The 22,308-nt window shown below is 36.6% G+C and overlaps 1 protein-coding gene across 1 annotated transcript in view; it reads left to right on the forward strand.

Moving 5' to 3' along the window:
• The first annotated feature begins 10,236 nt into the window (after positions 1-10,236).
• LOC129227387 (PP2C-like domain-containing protein CG9801) overlaps positions 10,237-22,308 on the forward strand; it is an 87,221-nt gene continuing 75,149 nt past the window's right edge. Inside the window, exon 1 of the mRNA XM_054861939.1 lies at positions 10,237-10,511. Within this exon, the coding sequence (XP_054717914.1) occupies positions 10,363-10,511 (149 nt within the window). The 5' untranslated portion in view covers positions 10,237-10,362. The remainder of the gene's footprint in view (positions 10,512-22,308) is intronic.

The raw sequence follows: 22,308 nt of genomic DNA on the forward strand, positions 1-22,308 counted from the left end.
TGTAATAAACATCCATGGAATGACACAACCAATGATTAAAAAAATTACAATAACGAAAATTTAAAAAGAATCGCCGTTTTTGGTTCTGGACCAGAAATGGCAGCCGGGGGGGGGGATTTTGGAATGCCTCCCCTTTGTAAAATTTTTGTTTATACAATGTCTACAAGCATGCCGAGTTTCATAATTTTATCACAATTTGCAGTTTCTTCCCCCGTAGCCCCCCGACTATTTCCAAGTTAGGCGAAAACTAAGATCGATCTCGGGGGGGGGGGGGGGGCTGTTCCTCCCCCTCTTTGCACGACTGGGCCCTGTTAAATGCCGTAAAAAACTATGTTTTCTTCTTCAAAATTTTAAAAGATTCGTACCACCAAGTTTTCTCTGTAATTCCATGGTAATTTTTGTGGACCTTTGTCATGAACAAAAGGTAAAATTCCTCGTAAAGATTAAAAAAATGTGACCTTTCAAACACAATTTTCTTTTAAACTGTCCAAGTCTGATTTAACAAACTTTCCAGTCTTTTCTATTACTATTTAGCAATTTCTATAAATGCAGCATGAAGGAAACAAAGCTTCTAAAGATTAATATTTAAAAAAAAAAAAAAAAAAACATTAGATTGACAACTTTTATTAGTAGATTTAATAGCCAAAAAGAAGACATTTCTAAAATATGTTGCGATAAATTTACCGAAGTTTCCGCGGTTAAAAAGATGAACCCTTAGTATAACGAAATCATTTCTGATCTAAACTTCAAATCGAAGCAAAAATGCTCTCATCTCATTTCTCTGCAGCGGTTTTGTTTGCTTTTCCGATTCCTTCGCGCTGTCAATGCCTGAAGGCACTTGAGGGGTGTGTTTCGAACAATGAAAGACATTCCTCACCGACTCCTCTGAAGAACAATATCTCCTCCACACAAATTCCGGTTTGTCCCCTTTTCTGGATGTCGCGTAAATCCTGTCAGTTGTAAAACTAGTTTGCGGCTAAAACGTACAACGAGCATGATGCTTTCGTCACAACCAGGGTGCAACATTTTGCGCCATCTATTGGGTAAAGGGAGATTTTTTCATAAAATGGGACACTCTTAAAGCACGATCAACCAGGAGGTTCTCAGAATTCGTATAAGTTTCATATTATAAAAAATACCAGATCTTGCAAGTTCAGAATCACACTCACTGGAGACTTTTAATGTTTAGGTTTAGTTGTGGTTAAGGCCACTATATGAGGGGGAGATGACTCTTCCGACATTTCGGTTCCGAAATTCTCGGAAGGAGGGGGGGGGGGGCAAACTTAGTTTTTATACAGAAGCCTCGTTGCAGAAAACTGGTGCCCAAGCTTTATCTGTGTTGCCTGATTGATATTTGATTATTTTATTTTGTAAATGAAGATTTTATTAATACAAATAAAAACTAAAAGGTGTGAAAATGACGTTCATTACAGTAAACATTTCCCGAGACATTTTTTTTTGGAATTCGTGAACTAAGTTATCTTTATCGATTACATTATGTAACATTTTACACAACGTATCACCAATTATTTTTCGATATAGCAATCAGCGAATACTATAACGTATTCATAAATACTAGAAACACGGTTGGATCCAAAGCTGTCTCGGAGCCAAAATGTCGGATAAATCAGCCTGTCCTTTTAAAGGGGTTCTAACTGTGGTAAATGAAAACAGAATTTCAATATTTCAACTTCCCTTTCTCTGCCGGTTGGTGGCGTGATGGTTAGGAGCTGGCCTTCTACGCCAGTGGACCCAGGCTCTGATCTGGGGAAGCCAGTCGGTGGATTTTCGAGATGCAGAAAATCATCAGAGTCCATGTCGTGTGATTGTGCGGCATGTAAAAGATACCTTGGGTATCCGTTTGGCTTAGAATTCCCTCGGCAAAATTATAAAATTTCTAGTGCAATTTTTCATCAAAGAGAGCCCAGGTGCCTCCATTTGGTTGAAACTGGGCGTCCAAATTATCCGTGTCATTGACATCCGCGCCTAAATGGTGGCACATGAAAGATTGGATGCCTTATCGGGGATCGCACTAGGTCGGTTAAATAGCCTAAAGCGCAGCCCATTAGACGAAAAGTAAAAAAAAAAAAGAAAACTTTCCTTTGTCTTGGATGAGAGATAAAACTTTATGCATCTGGTTCAAGACTACAGTCTCTGAGGGTAATCGGGCATGAAAAACTTGATGACTGTTTGTTAGCGAATGAAATCAGAGACTGGAGGATAAACGAAAATACCCCATTTATTCAATTATGAGGTTGATGTAGGTAGATAATCGCAACAGAAAAGATAAAGGATCAATCTTTTCTTTTCGCAATTTCTTTTCTCAATCGGTAGCCTGGAGGTCGCATACGACGTGTGAATCCTGCAATTGTCAAGTGACATCATTCACAAAATTAAAATATGCAATGAATTTACACAAGACATACACGAAAGTGCAAGTTGCATAAAAATTTAATCTTCCAAAAAATTAGGAAAACTGAAAAACTTAGTTGTTTTCATTTACCCCAGAGTACTGTAGTTATGGGGTAAATGGAAATACTTCAACTGCACATGAAAAATATTTGAGAAGGTGAAATTCATAAATAAATGTTTTTAATAGCCTTCCTTGTGACTAGTAAGAATAATTGAAACCAGTAATTGCGCATTCGTAGACCTGCTGGGGAGGAAAATGTAAGATCTCGCTAAGCTTTAAAGAAAAACAAAACCATTTTTTTCACTGTGTCATCTTCAAACAATGATGACGTCTACCCCTTTGGAAACATACGAAATTCTCAGAATCTCTTCCGTATGTTACTTACTCTTCACTATGTGGGCAAAGAACATCTTATCAATTGTTCTTCTTTGAACGAAGAAAATCTTTGCGACTGACATTGGCATGCCAGGAAGATGATGATGCTGACATTTAGTGACTGAATTATTTAGTATTTCATGTATTTATACGCAATTTTTCTCCTTTGAATCGTTGTACATTTTTTGAAAATTGTTCTGTTGTGTATAATTTTAGTGTTTTATACATTTTAAAAATTTTTACCATAGTTTCTTTAGTTCAAGTTTTAGCTCCAGTCTCATGTATCTGCGATACATGAAGGCCCATGATGTAAATATCAATTGCTTTTGCAATACAAACAAAAATAAAATAAAAAAAATTAATTTGAATTCTTAAATTTTGAATTCAAATTATGTTTTTCGCAATCACGAGTTGTGACAGGACCCTATTCATTGGTTACTACTCTACTCACTTGTTTCTAGACACGACTCTTGTCCCTCCAAGTCTACCCTCCTGTTGAACCGAGACGTACGTATTAGTTGTGTATGTGTAGACTTTTGTGTGTGTGTAGACCTGTGTGTATGCACGTTGGCGTGTGTGAATGCGTATGTGTATGAGCGTGCGTGTGTCTAGGACATGGACGCCACCGACCAGGAGCGGCTACCGGAGGACGGAGCCGCGCCTGCAGGTGGCGGTGGTGGTTGAAAAAGGCGCGGAACATCAAAGACGGTCAACTGAGAACAATAAGCAATCGTGATTGCTCAATAATCTTCACTCTTCAACAGTTTAGCTCCAAAAATCATTACAAGTGTGGCAGCGTCAACATTAGTGTTTCCAGTCCCGCGCCAATCTCAGTCCCGCGGGATTGCGGGATTGTAAGGAGCCAATCCCGCGGGATCCCGGGATCCCGCGGGATTGACTTTATTCTTCTAAAAGTTAAATAGAAAAAGTTTTGCCTTTTAGGAAGGACTACTTTGTATGAATTCGTCGTTATTTCGAATTCCGTACACCAATTGTAGGACCGTAAGTTACATCTCAATTAGCGACTATCTTTTGGTGCGCAAAAGTGTACTTTTAAAAAGTCTAATGTGTCTTAACAAAGCATCGCTCGTTGAAATCGCTAGTGGGATCTGAAAAATTTTTCGTGCAAAAAGTAATGAGTTTGGTGAAGACGCTTGATGTGACTCCACTACAGTTGATTTTACTGAGATTAAATAATTGTGGGCATTTAGCAAAATATCCCCATAAACTTCACCACCAACTACAACAGAACTGTCTTCTCTAATGGGGGTCATGTTAAGTATCTTTGCACGTCAACTTCAAATTTCGAACAAAAACGATGTCTGTTTGATTTGTGTGTATTACTCTATCCAATTTAACTTGCAATGTTGCTCCATTAACGTTGGTCATTGTATCAGTGCATTTCATTTGTTACAGCAGAGAGTGAACGCTGATGGGGTCGCAGTCTCGGTAAAAGTTTTTGAATAATTTCGTTAATTTTACCTCTCACCTTAAAGGTACAATAAAAGTTTGAGCAGCTTAACGTACTACACTGTCGTGCGAGTCACGTAGTGTTTCACCGTGTTTCTGTCACCTCCTTTAAAGTCGTGCCGAATATATTGAGTATTGATCAGCTAATTCATCCAACATAAAACATTTTCAAGGTACCACCCACATTTATATTATTAGCTGCACGATGACAAAGCCATCGACAGGCACTTTGAACAGGTTCGAGAGCATAAATAAGATATAATGTCAAGATTTTCATTGCTTTCTTCTTCAAAAAAAAAGTTTGTGCACTTTTAGTAAGTTAAAGGTTTCGAGCGCATTCTTTAAGTTTACACAAGCGTTCCAACAATGCATTCAAGCTACTCCAATAGATTTTGCACTTTTGCACTCTAATACTTTCTCAATTTCTTCTACAGTCCAATTTTCTGGGTTTCAATTTTTTGTGATGGTTTTCGAAAAGGCTTTTAATTTTTACTGATTTTCGCAATTGCTAATCGTATGATCACTGAAACCTCGAACAACATGATCAATTCATTCTCAGAAAAAATATACAGTCGAATCCCGACTTACGCGAGGGATGTGTTCCAACACTCCTCGCGTAAGTCGAAATTTCGCGTTGTAGCGAAGGATGTGTGAAAAAACTTTTATAAAGATACCCAATAATTTTAAACACTTGTAAACACCACCTTAACTGTTTAAAATCATTTCTCAACTACACATTACGTTTCTTACATAAAAAGCTGAATTTTTATTTGTATTTAAAAAAAAAAAAGTTTTATTTAACCCAAAATACTGCTACGATGCACAAAATCAATGATCATTGGGAAAAAGAGATATAAAATAAACCAGTACGATACGTAGTGCGTACTGTATGTAGTAAGAAAAACAAACGACTATAATTGTAATGCATATTAGTAGATCCAGTAATGATATTTGTAACTAAATAAAGTGAAGATGATGATGATTTATGCTACTTGATTTAATCGTTATTCTTATATATTTTTGAATAAACAATACAGTTGCTTCACCATTTTTTAATAATGTTTACATCTATGATAACACCCCTCTTCTTGGTTGCTTAAATTCACAATACAAGAGCAGCTTCCATATTCATAATTTTGCATTTTCCTTAGATACTACTCGGTGAAGTTTTACGGATTTCCTTTTCTTGACTTTTAATTGTACATATGGATGATTCACTCATACCTAATTGTAATGCTACTTTCAACGCATTTTATAGTTGTTCATGCACATAACCTTTAGCTTTTCTTTATTTGTCATAAACTTTCTCTTTTTCTTTCACCCTCAGAAACTTTAAATGAAACGGCGCTCTTAGGCGTCATTATACTTCATCAACATTCACATTTAGAAGGAAAAAAATAAATTGAAAATGAGGAGTATTTATATAAGCGATGTTCAGACTAGTACGATGTGGGAACTTCCGCTCTCAGTGATGCTAAAGGGATGAAGGTCCATTCACAAAAATAATAGTAGAAAATGACAAAGCTGATGCTTACACAACGCAATTCCCTTCCGAAAATTTTCGTGTTGCGGGCGAGGAATTCGCGTTAGATCTGAAATTGTTCACTGCGAGAAAAGTCGCGTTATAGCCATTTCGCGTAAGTCGGATCGTGTCGTAGCGAGAGTCGACTGTACTCTATTTTTATTGCTTGCTTGCAAAGTAAATCTAGCGTTCATCATAGAGACGAAGCTTTTCTTGCTCTTCTTGCAGCTATACAGGAAGATGATTAAAACTTCAGATAATACTTGTAAAATATTCGTTTTATGGACAAAAAAATTGGGACGTTTGCAACGGAAATCTTTGCACGATTGGAAATCCCGCGGGATTTTACCCTCAATCCCACGGGATTAATCCAGCTAATTACCATGCGGGATCCCGTGGGATTCGGGATTGGAGTCAACATAAACTTTGTTCCAATTTATACCAACTGCAACTGACACCGCTACAGTGGTTCAAGAAGTATGTAACTCTCACATCACAACTGTAAACTCATCTACATAGAGCAACAGAAGATATTCGTTACTTAAACACTAATTTCAGGTATGAAGAAACTGTTCACACCTACACATGAGACTAAACAGCAAATTACAGTACTACTGAACACAAAGACATCATAAATTTAACATATTCAACTTGTGCGGTAAATAAAACTGGTGGTAATGAGTCATTAGGCACTGGCACTACGTACATTGTACAAGGCAAGGGCGCAAGGAAGATTGTTTTGGGGGTCACCCTGGAGAAATCTATGTTGTAACATTATTGCAAATCTTAATAAGGAAATTATTGCAAGTGAAAAGACTGCCCTGTCTCCAGAAGGTTAATTTCGATTTCTTTAGTGTAACTGCTACCGACCAAGTTTGAAATCCGGCATTTTATAAAATGCGTAGGCATTTTGCGTAGTACAGGGTGTCTTAAAAAACACCCAGTTTCCAAAAATTTAGAACAGGAGAACAGTTTATGATAAAAAACAAATTCTTGCAGAAAATTTATGTGGTGGGCGCTAAATATTTTCCCCTCAGAGTTCCAAATTTTAGTTCAAAAATGTTTCAATAGATGGCACTGCACATAGTAAGCCGGTAATCAAAAAAGAAGAATTCAAATACACCGATTTTTCCTCCGATTGCGAAATGGGATTAGAGCCGACGATTGTTTGAAAATGCTGTTTTGTTCTTTTGTTCATTATTTCGAAAAATTATAATGTACTTTTCTATCTTTTTTTTAATGTACGGGCTTACTATCTGCAGCGCCATCTATTTGAAAAATTTTCAACTAAAATTTGCAACTCAGGGGTGCGTGTGGAAATTTTACGGCCCTCCACATGAATTTTCTGCAAATTTTTTGAGCAATCACGATTGCTTATTGTTCTCAGTTGACCGTTTTTGGTGTCCGTGCCTTTTTCAACTTGGACCAGAAGCCTTTGCAGCACCTCCGCCCACCGTCCTCTGCTGGCGGCGGCGCGGCGCGGCTGCTCCGGTTTTGAGCTATCCGCTTCTCCTGGTCGGAGGCGTCCATGTCCTACACACACGCACGTTCACACACATACACTCACACATGCCTACGTGCATACACACAGGTCTACTCACACACACAACTATGCACAAGTAACCGCCCAGGAGGAGAGGCAGACTTGGGGGGGGGGGGGGGCAGGAGCCGTTTCTAGAAATGAGTAGGGTCCTGTCTCGGTTCGTGATTGCGAAAAACATAATTTGAATTCAAAATTTCAGAATTCAAATTAATTTTCTTTTTTTTTTATTTTTGGTTTATCATTTACCGTTTCCCTGTTATGGATTTTTGAAAACAGTCTTTTTTTTAGGACACCCTGTATGTCTCGCCTCAGAACAACAGTGGAATATCTTACTGTTGTTCTTCGGTTTAGATGTCTTTCTGTTGCTTTAATGCCGCGATATGGTGTCCAGCTTGCAAGGTGAGAAACTATTTATATTTCACGCATTTCCTAGTTATTCTACACCGTAGAAACGATTCAGTAACGTTCCTGGAAAATAATAGGCAGCTGATGTGTCCAATTTCAGTAAGTAACATAGCTTGCAAAAACCAAGAACGTTTTCCGCTAAAAGTCAGTAACATTTTCTGAAATTATCCTTGAAACCGTCATAAAAATTGGGAAATCTCCCCTGTTAATGTCAATTGCGTCTCGGGAACCTTGTGGAAGATTGAAGTAGGTTTAATGTAATTGATTAGAATCATGCTGACGTACCAAGGAATCTCAAGACGTTCAGGGCAACCATAACCGAAGCTATACAAGAATTGCTGCAAGCAAGAACCAAATACATATCCTGCTTGCAAAGTTGCAAGGAATGTGCTATCCAGTGACTTTTTCGCTCTCACGCTGGAATGTTCGTTAACCGGCTCGGTCCGTAGCATACAATAGCAGATACACTATATAAACAGACTCATTTGATTTTTAAACTGGTAGCTAAAAATAATTTTTTACGACAGTTAAAAGTCTGCATTTGTGCAACTTGTAGCAACTCAGGAAACTGTTTTGTGAAAAAACTTTATTTTACGGGGATATAGGTAAAAACCTCTGATATCCCGAAACGTTTCACGGAAAAAAACAGTAACGTTTTGGAATATTTTTACATTGTATAGAATGCCAAATGAAACAGAGAAAGTAAGAAATACATCTCCGATTCGTTTCACTACTCGCCTAAAATGTCATGAAATTTAATCCGAATGTTATTCAAGCTTACTATACGTTACAACTAGTAGGTTAATTTTATTCTCATATTTTTTATTTGCTAGCATTGTTTCTTTGAATAAGAATGATATAAAATTTGTTTTGTATAACTTTAAGTTTTCGTTACATGACTAATAATATATATATATATATATATATATATATATATATATATATATATTTGATAGCAATATAAGGATTGAACAAGAACGAAAAATTCTTTTAAAAAAATGAAAAAATCCCAAAATACTTATATTGCTATCAAATGTGATGTCTACCAGTATCATAAAGCAGCCTGTGGCGCCTATTGAGCTGTTTAGTGAAGTTCATTTTGGTTGACTTGTCCAGATTATAAATACAATATATGATAGTGTTTCTTTATATATATATATATATATATATATATGTATATATATTTTAAATGGCAATATCATTATTTGTTCGGAAGAGCATTTGTATTTTTGAGCAATGCAGATCATTTATTAAATAGTCTTATCATACATATATATACCCCCCCCCCCTTTTTTTTCATATTTAAATAGCATTCCTGAATAACATTTGTCCTTCAATAGAATATCTATGCATTATAGTACACAATGCCAATGGAATGTCTATAGTCATTCTCATATTTCATATTTTGGCTAAAACGTACAGCGTTACATGCAATGCGAGGCAGTTTAGAATGCCGGAGTTGTAGACTTTGTCGATAACATAACAAAGGAATTCTTTTTTGGGGGGGTTGGGGGGGGGGGGAAACTCATGATGGGTGTTTTTAGCGATTAATATGACTCAATAAGGAAAAAAAACTCGAGTTTATTAATCCAAACACTGCAACTTGTATTTTTAGTTATTCACTCATGCAGGGGTGCCCACTCCCCTCAGTGTAAGGGCGCACCCCCCTAAATATTGCAATCACCCATCAAAGACAGAGACCCCTTCCCCCCCACAAAAGGGAAAAATATCCCTCAAAACACCCTTTCTAAACACTTAAAAGCTTCAAGAGAGATTTATTGGCCCCTCTGGTTTTGAAAAATCACCATATATGTTGATGTATGTGTGTTTTTCTCGTTCTTCGAAATAACATGCATTGTATTTTTCAATTTCCTCCCCCCCCCCTCTCCCGGGGAAAATTTTAAGTTGACGGGGCGGGGAGGAGGGTATCTTTGCCAGTCGTCGACATCTAAGGCAGCGTTTCTTAATTCTTTTCCTGAGTGGAACCCTTTTAAATAACAACTTTTTTCGTGGAACCCCTGTTTCTTTGTAAGCAGTTTAGTTTGAAGCAGCGTTCTTAAAATGATTTATTTACAGTCAAAGTGAAAATAATTTTAAATAAAATTTTTTTAGTAGCAAAAGGTAATTTCAAAAATTAACAAGAAAAAAAATCTAGAAACAATTTTGAAAAAAAAAAAAAAATTGTAGACAAAAACAAAATTTTAAAGTTTAAAATTTAAGTTTCAGTTTTGAAAATTCATTATTTTAATTGATTGTTTAAGTTTTCTAAAAAGACAAGAAAATAAAAAATGAGAGTTTCGTGGAACCTTTGATTGATTTCCATGGAACCCCTTATTTCCGCGGAACACGTTGTAAGAAACGCTGATCTGAGGCATCGCCACCGAGCATAATTTAATCGAACTAATCTACTCAATTCCACAACTTGGCGAGTTCGATTCACGCCAAGATACCGGCAACCCCTCCGACGCCGTGCAATTTTTCCTCTCTTCCTGCGCCTGGCCAGAACATCCGCGATAGGCGCAAAAGCAACAAACCATTGCGCACACCCGCGTTCCTTCCTCTTCGCTGTAGTGTGCTTGCGCTCCCAAACCGACTTGCACGTCTTCTCCGTGTTTTTTTCGCATCGAATTCGCGATGCCTTCGCTTCGCGAAAAGATTGCTGGACTCCTGAGACAGTTCCCCTCCCACCATTCGGATAGCCACAGCAAGAGGGGCGCAGAGAGCGCCCCACGACAGCAGGGGGACGCAGCACCGGAATCCTTCATCCAGCGATATCTCAATGGGTGAGTGTCTTTTTGATGTGTCGCTCATACCTCCTGCTACCCCCCGCGCGTCGCCTCTTCCTCCCATCATCATCATGGCTGAGCTTTGTCAACAAAGAGCAAGTGGGAGGCGATGTGCGATTAGAACACAGATTACGCTGTTGGAAACCATCAGCAATGTCATAATTCTCAGTGAAGTACCGTTAATTGTCATTGATATGTTTTTAACGTATACTTATAAAACCAGGGGTGCCCACGGGAGGGGGGGGGCGGATTGTGGCGCAAGTTGCGTCATCAAAATTGGGGGGAGGGGGGGTATTTTTTTTAAAATTCATTTATTTAAATTTATTGATTTATTTTTAATTTAACTGTCTTATTTTATTTTGTCTATATTTTATTTCATTTATTTATTTAGTTTGTGAGTGTGGGTATGTGTATTATGTCATTCAAAGTCAGAACTTTTATAATAAAATAATATTATACATTAAAAATAAATAAATAAATAAAAAATAATTAAAAACTAAATAAATAAAATAGAGAAAGAGACCTAAAAATAAAAATGGGAAGAAGGATTGAGAAAATGGGGGGGAGGGGATTTGAGCCATTTAACTTGAGGGGGGGGGGGTCTGTATAAAACTTTTTTTCAGTGATACTTTTTTTTTAAGTTCCTTCGAAAACGTATAAATGGTGTCCCACGTTGGACATAAGCATTGCGACTGTTTTAAACAATTTATTGTAAAAAAAGAGGGGGAGGGGTTTCCTCGCGATAAAAATTCCTATTTTTAGCGAATAGACAACAGTAAAATTTTGATGAACATTGCAAACATCAGTATACTTTACAAGAGATAACCATCATAAATTTTATTCAAACATTGAAATGTTTAGAACCTTAACCTGTTGCCCCCAAGTACCACGAAGACCCTCTAATAGCAAGATCCCTTCAAACAGAGAAATACCTCTAAAAGCTATTCTGTCTAAAATTTTCAATGGCGCACTTTGTGCCCCCCCCCCCCCCGCCCCCCACAGTGGAGCACTCCTAAATGATAAGTTTGTTTATAACAAAGTGGGTGTGTTTTCCCGCAATCAAGAAAATCTATTTGTAATGCTCAAGCATTCGAGGATTGTCGGACATTACAAACATCAGAATATTGAATAACAGTAATCAGAAACATCATAATTATCAGAAAACATCATAGAAAAACTAGGATATTCAGAAGCTAAATATGTTGAGTATGAACTTCGTTTAAAAATTAACATTTTTAATGTAATCAAGTGGTGCAAGTTGAAGAATACGCAAGTTTTTTTTTTTGAAAAGGAAAAATACCAGATGCAATTAACAATAATGATTGTAATAACTACTATAGAAATATTAAAGTAATTCAGAACATCAGTACACTGAATATGAACTTGATTTAGAAATTTACAATTTTAACGTTGCAAAGTAGGCGAGTTGACCGTGTGATGAAAATGTCCCATTTTTAACGAATAGAAAAAATCCAAGAGTTAATAATGAATGCTACAAACATCACTATTCTAACTCATTTGATGCAAACTTTGATTTAAAAAATATGCGATTTCGATGCAAAGAGGTGGGAGGGTTTTGCCCCCGCAATGACACTATTTTTAACGAGTAGGAACTGTTTGAGCTTCAGTGGCGTCATGTGTTTTTCAACAAAATACTTCATAAAAAGACACTAATTGTTCGTGTGAAAAAGGATCAAAATTGATTTGTGATCAAGTCTGAATAAAATAAACAACGGAAATGCAGCATACATCGTTAAAGCGTTACACCCAACTACTAATTCTAGTCTAAAGTTAAGTCCAACATCTTCAGTGCGAAAATGCTTATCATAAGAAAGCTACTTTATCCTCCTGGTTTAAAAAAGTTCATGTTATCACAATATCCATGTTTTTTGTTGTTTTACTGTTTGGTGTAATTTACATTGAGTATACAGGCGTCCCTCGTATGACACGGTTAATTCGTTCCGCGTAGTATCGAACCCGTGTTATACAAGACTATTTTTTAAAACAACTAAAACAACTTTTTAACTCTTTTTTTTTACACTAATAAATCATGTACATAGTAAAAATCATGTCAATACGTACCGTGTTGTATCGAAACCGTGTTTCGTGTTGTATCGAAACCGTGTTATACAAGACTTAGAAATAATGTAAATCAAGGGATTTGTACCGTGTTGTATCGAAACCGTGTTATACGAGACCCAGAAATAATGTAAATCAAGGGATTTGTACCGTGTTGTATCGGAAACCGTGTTATACAAGACTTAGAAAATAATGTAAATCAAGGGATTTGTACCGTGTTGTATCGAAACCGTGTTATACGAGACCTAGAAATAATGTAAATCAAGGGATGTGTACCGTGTTGTATCGAAACCAAGTTTCATAAAATCAAAGTAAAGTATTAGGGGCATTCCACGGTATTTTTGACATTTATGTAGAGTCCGTAACGTGACCTTTTTTGCCATAACTTTTTAATTTACTGTTTGATTAGCATATTATTTTATTTTGATCTTTTCCTACCAACACACCAGCTCAAATTAAAATAATTTGCAAATCAAACGGTAAATTAAAAAGTTATGGCAAAAAAAGGTCACGTTACGGACTCTACATAATGTCAAAAATACCGTGGAATGCCCCATTAGAGTTATTGTCAAAAACTAACAAAAATGAAATTCTATCTTTTTTAAGCATAACATTCGTGTTGTATCAAAGCCACGAAGCATTAAATTCAAGTTTTGTGTCGTGTAATATCGAAACCGTGTTATCATGATCGCAAATTTGGCACCGTGTAATATCGAAACAGTGTTGTACAAGTACCGTGTTAAACGAGGGATGCCTGTATACCCTTTGTCCCCCTTGAATAAATCTTAAATGATGGATCTGACTAAAGACACCCTGAACTTTTTGGGAGAGTGGAAATTCTCAGTTTGTCGATTGCCGAATGATGATAATGTTGTTGAATAATCAGACAAAATTTGTCGAATAAGGAATTTTTTTCAAGGAAGTCACTAAAATGATCTTTTGCCACAATTTGCTGTAATTTTTGCACTAAATATGCCGTATTTCCGCTAATTGTTCTCGATATTTGCTGTATTTTCTTGATTTTTTAAATTTTTATTAGTCATGGAGATGCATTGCGTAAGCATAAAACATGATACAGTAAAACCTGTGAAGTTGACCACACTTGTAAGTTGACCACCTGTCTTAAGTTGACCGCTGTTTTCAGGCATGGAATTAGCCCTAATCATATAAATCAACTTCTGTAAGTTGACCACCTGCTTAAGTTGACCACTAAAGCAGTGCACCGCAAGTGGTCAACTTTCACAGGTTTCACTGTACAATGAATTTGAAAATCTGTAGGGGGATGATACTGGATGTCTACTGGTTCAACAGTATCATTTTTTTTTAAACTATTCATATAAAGTAGAATAACATACCAATACTTGAAAGTCGACTGAAAGCAGAAACATTCCATTCTTAGAGTAAGGTATCTTAAATTTAAAATAAATTAAATTCGCAAGAAGGGAGAATACGTTGTGATCAAACGTTCCGCCATGCTTCGAGGCTTCAAAAGAGGAATTATACACGGGGAATATCGATTGCTGTCGCTACGCAAGGGCAGGAATATGCAAACTGTTTGGAGCCTAGCTGCTGCACCCCCGAGGGCAGAGGACGTTGAACTTTAAAACTTTATAAAACTTTTGCATTACTAAAAATAAATTGAGCTAGAAGTATTGATCCATGTACACTGTGATGTCTGTTAGATTACTATGATTTATAGTACGACCTGTGCAGGAATTGTACATTTAGTCAAAATAATAAGCGAACGTTTAACGGTACTTAGAGTTCTGTTCTTGTTGTCACAGTTGAAAATAATGATTGAAGTTGATATTTTTTTAAACTATAAATTTGATCCGGATAAACAATAGATTCGGTTATACGGGGGCCGGATAAATGAGGTTCTGCTGTATTTTCCGTTTTGAAGTGGTTTGTTACTTTTTCATTACTTTGTGATCGTTGCATTTTTATTCTCCATTCTTTAGTTTTCAACAAGGAAGATTCCAGCAACGGGATTGGATTTTATCTTTTACCGTAATAACAAGAAAATTTTCATTGTTTGTTAACACTACAGTAAATTATTTCCTTAATTTTTCTGTAAAACTTTCTTTTGATGTGAGTATTTACTCTCGCATTCAAAAACGATTTCCGACCCAATGTAATAAAGCATCGCCTGAATCATAGACATTGTGCCACAGTTGAAAATGTAATCTTCGTTTCAAAAGTACCTTCCTACTTGCTAAAACGTAATCTAAAATTCTAAATGACTTCCGTTGTTTAGAAACTTGCCCTAAAGATCAGAATCTGACGTTTGGTAATACAGTGAAACCTGTGTAAGTTGACCACTTGTGGTGCACTACTTTAGCGGTCAACTTAGACAGGCGGTCAATTTGCAAAGGGTTTGTTATATGATTCATCGCCAAATTTGGTGCATATTGATGGTCAAGATAGACAGGTGATCAACTTATAAGGGTGGTCAACTTTACAGGTTTTACTGTACAATTACAGTAAACTCCTGACTATCCGCGTAATTTAAGTTGCACAAGTGCCGCGGATGATAAAAATCGCGGATGGCTAAAATGAGGGGAAACAAGGTAAAAATTGACCTTCCTCAAAAACGTAGCTGTATTGATACATAATACTTTCTACAAATAGTAAAAATATAGTGCAGTAAAAATGCTTTGTATTTTTGCACAACAGAACTTAACATCAATAAAGAACAAGTATGTATGATGAAGAAAGCACAATAAATAAATAAGTAAAACACAAACAACCGAGTTTAAATTTACAATTTTTCGACCAAAAAAAAAAAACATCTATTTATTAGTATCTGCTTTTTGGTTCGAAAATACATGTTCCAGATAGTCGACTGATTCGCGGATAATCCGTCCCGCGGAAAATCTTGAGTTTACTGTAGCAGGGGTGCCAACCTTGGAGGAACAATTTGAGGAGAATCTGTGGTGATTTTGAGGAGCAATTTGAAATTTTGTGAAGCAGCTCGGTATTTTGTACAAAAATCAATAAATTGCTGAAATCACATAACTGGAATTGTTTTAGAGCTTTAATAATTATTTTAAGTACTGGTATAAAAATATATTTTTTTAAATTCATAAAACAGCTTTATATGCTATTTCACTCTTTGAGTATTAGCATCTTTAATTTCCCATATTTACATGTTTGGCATGCTAATTGTAAAATGTAAGCTCGAAAACGTTCGACCAGGAAATGCGGAGCAAAATAACTTCTTTGCGGAGCCGAGGAGTTTCGCCATTTTTGCGGAGCAACTCTGCAAAATGCGGAGCAATTGGCAACGCTGCTGTAGTCAAATTGAAAAACGGATCCAGTCATGGGGATCGAGACCGCTTTAGAGCGAGCAAAGATTCTCTAACAGTATTTTGTGGATTTCAATTTCGTAAATTTTCCACACCTCCTATTCGTATTCGAATGTTACTCTCTTTCAGTAATTATTCCTTACAAAACGAGAAGCTGGATCGGTTCTTGCTGAAATTTAAAATTCACCTCCTACGAAAATTAGTCTACACTGAAAATATTTTATAACTCTATAAAACAAATTGAAGAAGGATTATTATGAAACGTTTACCATTATCAAAAAAAAAAAAAAAAAAAAAAAAAAAACTCTGTCTTATTTATTTACTAGTATTATTTTCTTTTTCCATCGCTGTAGGAAACTCATTAGTGTTTTATTACAAATCGCTAAATTATAACTTCTTTCCTAAATAATCATTGTCGAAAACAATACATTGCGTTTTTTTAATACATGCGGCATTTTTTCCATCTTCAAAGCTATCATAAAAGAAAAAAAAATCATAAACTGTAGAGTAGATTGGAAACATACCATTTCATCTGTCAGATTACATAAGACATGAATAATAATACAAAAAGAATAGCATAGATTGGACGATAAATGCTTTTTATGATGAGTTTATTTAATTGACAGACGGTGTTTGTTTGTTTCACGGTCAAAACAATGGTTAGTTACGAAAGATTCGACATAAAATGCTTTGATTTAAATATTTTCGAAACGTTAGTACGTTTTTTGTTTGTTCTATCTGTGGATTAATTCAGGTAGTTTTTCAAGCTTTCAATTGGATTATACAAAGAAAACTTTATGAATACATTGAGACAAATTTTAAATGGAGAATTTATGTGAAATCGGTGTGCATATGTTGCTGTGAAAGACCAAAATTGGAGAATATCGACTTATGTTTTAACTTATTAAGAGGTTAAATTGATGAAGAGAAGTAAATAGCATGAACAGTGGCGTAGCTAGACCCGACTTTCGGGGGGGGGGGTTACTTCTTATATATATATATATATATATATATATATATATATATATATATATATATATATATATATATATATATATATATATATATATATATATATATGCATAATCGCTTGGAATTTTTTCCTTTTCTTCTTTTTTTTTTCTTTCTCTTCTCTCTTCTTTTTCTCTTTTTTTTTTGAGACTAACTTTTCGGGGTTTTTTTTTGTCCCCAAACCCCCCCCCCCCCCCCTTAGCTACGCCCCTGAGCATGAAAAGCTTGTTACACACACACACACACACACACACACACACACATATATATATATATATATATATATATATATATATATATATATATAAGTAAGTTTTTAAATTATGAGTTCCTACTCGCTCCGATAAATATTAAAATTTGTTGAACAAACATGATATTTTTACGAAGGCGGCAGAAATCCGCATTCAAAGTTAAAACGTTTGAAATACAATATATTTTTATATTGTCCAACATTTATCTCCATTTTATTATCTTGTCAATTGTTGCACATTTCCTCCAAACTGCGAAAACCAACAATGCTTAAACGGGACTGACGGATATCCGTCTTTCGGGTCGCGAATTCGCGCTCTGCTTAAACTGGTTCCTTTCAAAATAACATCGCTTTTCATTACATAGCTTGCTATTGATAGCGACTGGAATCACGTTTGTTCAAGTAGTACATCGTACTTGCTGGGTATGAAGCGCGTTTATGGCTCAGGGGCGGGGTATACGTAACGTTTGTTTTAGTACCTAGCATCTGTGGAATACGAAGTGTTTAGGTGGCACAAATGCGAGATCTCTGTAACATTTATTGTAGTACGTTGTACTTCTATAATACAAGGTGCTTAGATAGCGCAAGGGCGAGGTGCCTGTAACGTTTGTTTTGGTACATTGCATCTATGGAATACGAAGTGCTTTGATAGCTCAAGGGTGAATTGTTTGTAACATTTGTTTTAGTATGTTGCATTAGTGGGATACAAAGTGCATAGATTGCGCTTGGGCGAGATGTCTGTAACGTTTGTTTTAATACTTTGTATTTGTGGAGTACGAAGAGCTTATACGGCGCGGGAAGGAGGTTTTAATACTTTGTATTTGTGGAGTACGAAGCGCTTATACGGCGCGGGAAGGGGGGTTTTAGTATATTGCATCTGGGGAAAACGATGTGGCGCAAGAGGGAGGTGTCTGCATCGTTTATTTTAGAACGGTGCATCTGTTTGATACGAAGTGCTTTGATAGCGCAAGGGTGAGGTGTCTGTAACATTGTTTTAGTACGTTGCATCTATGGAAAACAAAGTGCTTAGATTGCGCTAGGGCGTGATGTCTGTAGCGTTTGTTTTAGTACATTTGTATTTGTGGAGTAAGGGGGCTTACTCATCAGCGAAAAAAGACTCGCCGTATAAGCGCTTACTCATTTGCAGGGGTGCCCAACACACCAATAGTCATGTAGAACTCTCTCAAATCCTATGAAGTACTTCTCAGAATGACAGCCCCCTAAAAAGTGAAAGCCCCCTAAAAGTTGAAGCACTCCCCCTTTAAACATTTCAATAGTGTTATCCCCACACCCCCTCTTGGGCACCACTGCCATTTGACATCAGTGGATGTAACGGTCATGCTGGGACTTATTTCATAGAGATGAAATCTTAAATATAATTTCTTACACAACAGGAGATAGATTTGGGGAAGTTCTTGTACGCAGTAGATGTAATTCTGGTTAATTTAGAAATGTCTTCCGCATACGAGATATAGTTGCAATAAATTTTGGAACTTCTTGAAACAACTAGTCTAGTTGGTCTAGTCTAGTGGCAAATTTTTAACCACCCGTAACCTCGTAGACATTAAAAGAATGTCCTTGCACACATTTTGGACTTTTGCAGAGCGTTCAAAAACTGTCGCTTGCCCTGCAATTAAATCTTCACACATAATTGTAAACACACGATGCGTAAGAGTTACAGTTCCTTTCACGGGCCGGATTCACCCTTCACCGCTTCATAAGGGTGAAATCCTCCGTGAACTTGACCGAGTCTATCTGTTGCTAATCCCTTACAAAGAGGATTTAACGCATAAATTGTTACCGGTTAACCCAAATTGTCCTTCTTCAAATTCCAGCAATATTTTGCGATACTACAACAGGTAATATGAATTTAATGTCTTTGATAATTATTAGATTGGCAATAAACTAATATTGAGTCGCGGAGATAAATGTTGTAGCTATAGAGAAGAACTGAGGGGAATTATCCAGGGGAAGGTGGATCCAGCTTCTAGTTTTGGAGAGGATTATTATTAAAATATGAGCATACAAATCGAAAGAGGAGGACATAAGTCATATTCTACGAAAGAAAGGTCTAGTTGTAACCTTCCCCCCTGTAATTTTTCGAAGTTGTGCTGAACAAATAGTAATTTTAGACTATCTTTGAATATGTCAAAAGGGGTCATGACACGCATGACCCAGACCCTGAATCCTTGCTTGCCCATTAGAAAGTTCTCACTGCGGCAGTTGGTGGCAAGCGGCAGATTCAGAGTGGGCATGAGGTCATGAACATCCCTTCAAGCGATCAGATTCAGTCTTGAGCTGCATTTTGCGTGACTTATGTTTCAAAGAATTCGTTCCAAACACCCTATTTTTGTTCAAAATTTCACTTTGATCCCCTCCTTACTTTCTTATTGTGACTACCTCCAAAACTCGAATTTTTATCCGACTTTCTAGTTTTGGAGCGGCGTGCAATGGTGAATTTTCAATTCTGGGAGCCTTTCGCATTGCACTTTTGGGAGCCCTGTGTCTAAAACACTTTTGATGTGTGTTTGTGGATCCATTTTCAGGACCCTTATATCTTGGGAGCTCCTCGTAACTGCGACATGGTAAATCCACCACTGGATGGTTGATCGTATTCAAAACTTGCCTCCTCTTATTTATGGTCATTGTCTCTTATAATTATACACCAGATCCATTAAGTTTATAACGCTACTTGCTGAAAAATCACAAAAAGTTAATAAAACTCGATGTAGTATTACGAAACTGCTGGTTAGAGCATGGCATCTCTTTTACGAGTAGAACCACCAAATATTCTCTGGTCACTCTTCTTTACAAATACTCATAATTTCTTGGAGATTGAATTGTTTGTTTGCTCCAAAACATTTTTGATGTTATCTTCATGCCTCTTATGTTCCTCAGCTCTTGGAAAAAGCAATTTATGCTAAGCAGCATTTCACGTGTTTCACTCATCCAAAAAGCACACGCCATTGAAGGTCACTTACAGGGGCATTCTTATTCATTTGACTCCCCAAGATAAGATCCCCATGCGTGATAGGGCATTTCATTAAAGCAGAGAACGTGCATGCTGATATCTGGACGATAGTCATCTTCAGAGCGATGTCCTATTAAAACTTGTTGACTGGAAAATTGCTTCTCTCGAGCTCAAAATAGGAACTTCTGTGAGGAATTTTCTACAAGTTATAGAAAGATGCATGCCGGAATGTTTAATTTCTGGGTATCCAACGGAGCATATCTGGGTCGTTCATACGCTTTTGACCAGATGTTTGACATTTAAATGTTTCACTTTCGGGCAACAACTTTTTGAAATTCTTGTTGTCTAAAGAACGTCGATGGCTCCGGGTAAGGAATGATATTTTCAAGCTAGTGGACTATGTTAATAAATTCTGGAGAAAGAGGACTTATTTTTGCCTAACAATAGAGCGTTTGTTTTAGAACAATAACAAGTAATGGTAATAATAATGTTCATTAACTCAAGTTAATACCATAGCTTCGCTAACTCTGAGAGCAAGGCTCCTTTCAGCTGCTGGCACGTCAATTATTTTTCCTAGAGATAAAGATAAAAATTCGGAAATATGGTCTATCGCCAGTACCAGTGAACTCAGAATGTTTCTAATTTAATTTTATTTATTACTTTTTTAAGTTAATAACATTCTTAAAAGCAAAATTTTCTTTTACCGCCGTGGGAATGTCGATTCTTTTCTTACGAATTGTTACCCACGACAAATACAGATACTTGGTGGAAGAAAATAGTATTCCGCATTCACAACTGTACGCAAAGAACTTTCCACTTGTTTCAAGTTGTCTTGTCCATTACAAAAGGAAAGACGAATAAATTGTAGGGTTTCAACACGAACAGAAATTAATATACCTCCAAAAATTCTCAGAATACATGTTTGCAGCTGATGCTAAAATACACTTTTGGAATTAAATCAGGAAAAGAAGAACAGCTGGTAAAAGAGTCACCTACAAACTATTTTAGTTCTCTTTTTTTTCCCATTTCGTTGTTTCGTGGTGATTGGCAATCTGAATTTCAACCTTTTATCAGAAGAACTGATTGATTGCATTTACACCGATCTGCGACTTTGTCAGAAAAATCTTTGAGATGCTTTCTTTTTGATCTTTACGACAACGGAATCCTTAGTGGTACTTTTTCATGCACGTCATTACTTCTCCATAATTTTACTTAGCACGTCTTTATGCTTTTCGCTGACTGACATTTATTCCATCGTTAAAAAATGCTCTCATCAAGACACCGCGATTAATTGTTAGAGCTGTGATGAAAACTAAAACAATAACGCTCACACCAAGGACGGATCCAGGAATCCTTCAAGAAAGGGGCGAAATTGCGTTTTTAGAACTTCATTTTTGGAAACAATTACTAAGTCTCCGAACCCTCTCTTCTAACATAACCCAATACCGTTTAAAATTGCATTTTTGGAACTGCAGTTTGGAAAAATTAGCAGAGGAAAGAGCTTGAACTTCATTCCTTACTCTAACGTTACCGAAGGTGGTTTAAAATCGTGTTTTAAGACCTCAAGTTTGAAATATTCCAAAAGTTTTCCGGCTGAGAGTTCCCTTAAACTTTTTGCAGATGGACTAAAAAATACTTTTGGAACTTAAATGTCGACGAATTGCGTGCAGAATCTCTCAAGAGAGGGGCGATCGCCCCCAGTACCCCTCACTTGTATCCCTCCATGGCTCACACTCTTGGTTTTCCAGATGTAAAATAACTAGTGCCGTATCTTCAGTTTTTCCATACCAGGGCAAAGAATTTGAAACTAACCTATGTTCCTTTGAGTTTTTCTATCCAATGTGAACGAAAAAGCACAGAAATAGGCTGAATTTTCCGCCCGTGCAAAGAGTTTGCTCCGCCCCTTCTCCACCCCCAACCAGATCCTTGCTGAGAAGAACTAGAACGATCTCACAGCAACAGGGTTGAGCACATATTTTGTGGGTGTTGGGAAATCGGCATGCAAGTTGTTTGAACAGACTCTGAATCCGAGAACTATCTTCTTCCTTTGGAACCCTACTAAGCAAAAAATGCCAGTTACATTATTTTTAGTACTATCAGAATGAATATTCTGTGTTCCCTACTGAGGCTCTTGCGCCATTAAGCTCAAGCAAATAAACCAATTTTAAAGACACA

Source organism: Uloborus diversus, chromosome 8 (genome assembly GCF_026930045.1).
Source record: "Uloborus diversus isolate 005 chromosome 8, Udiv.v.3.1, whole genome shotgun sequence".
NCBI lineage: Eukaryota > Metazoa > Arthropoda > Arachnida > Araneae > Uloboridae > Uloborus > Uloborus diversus.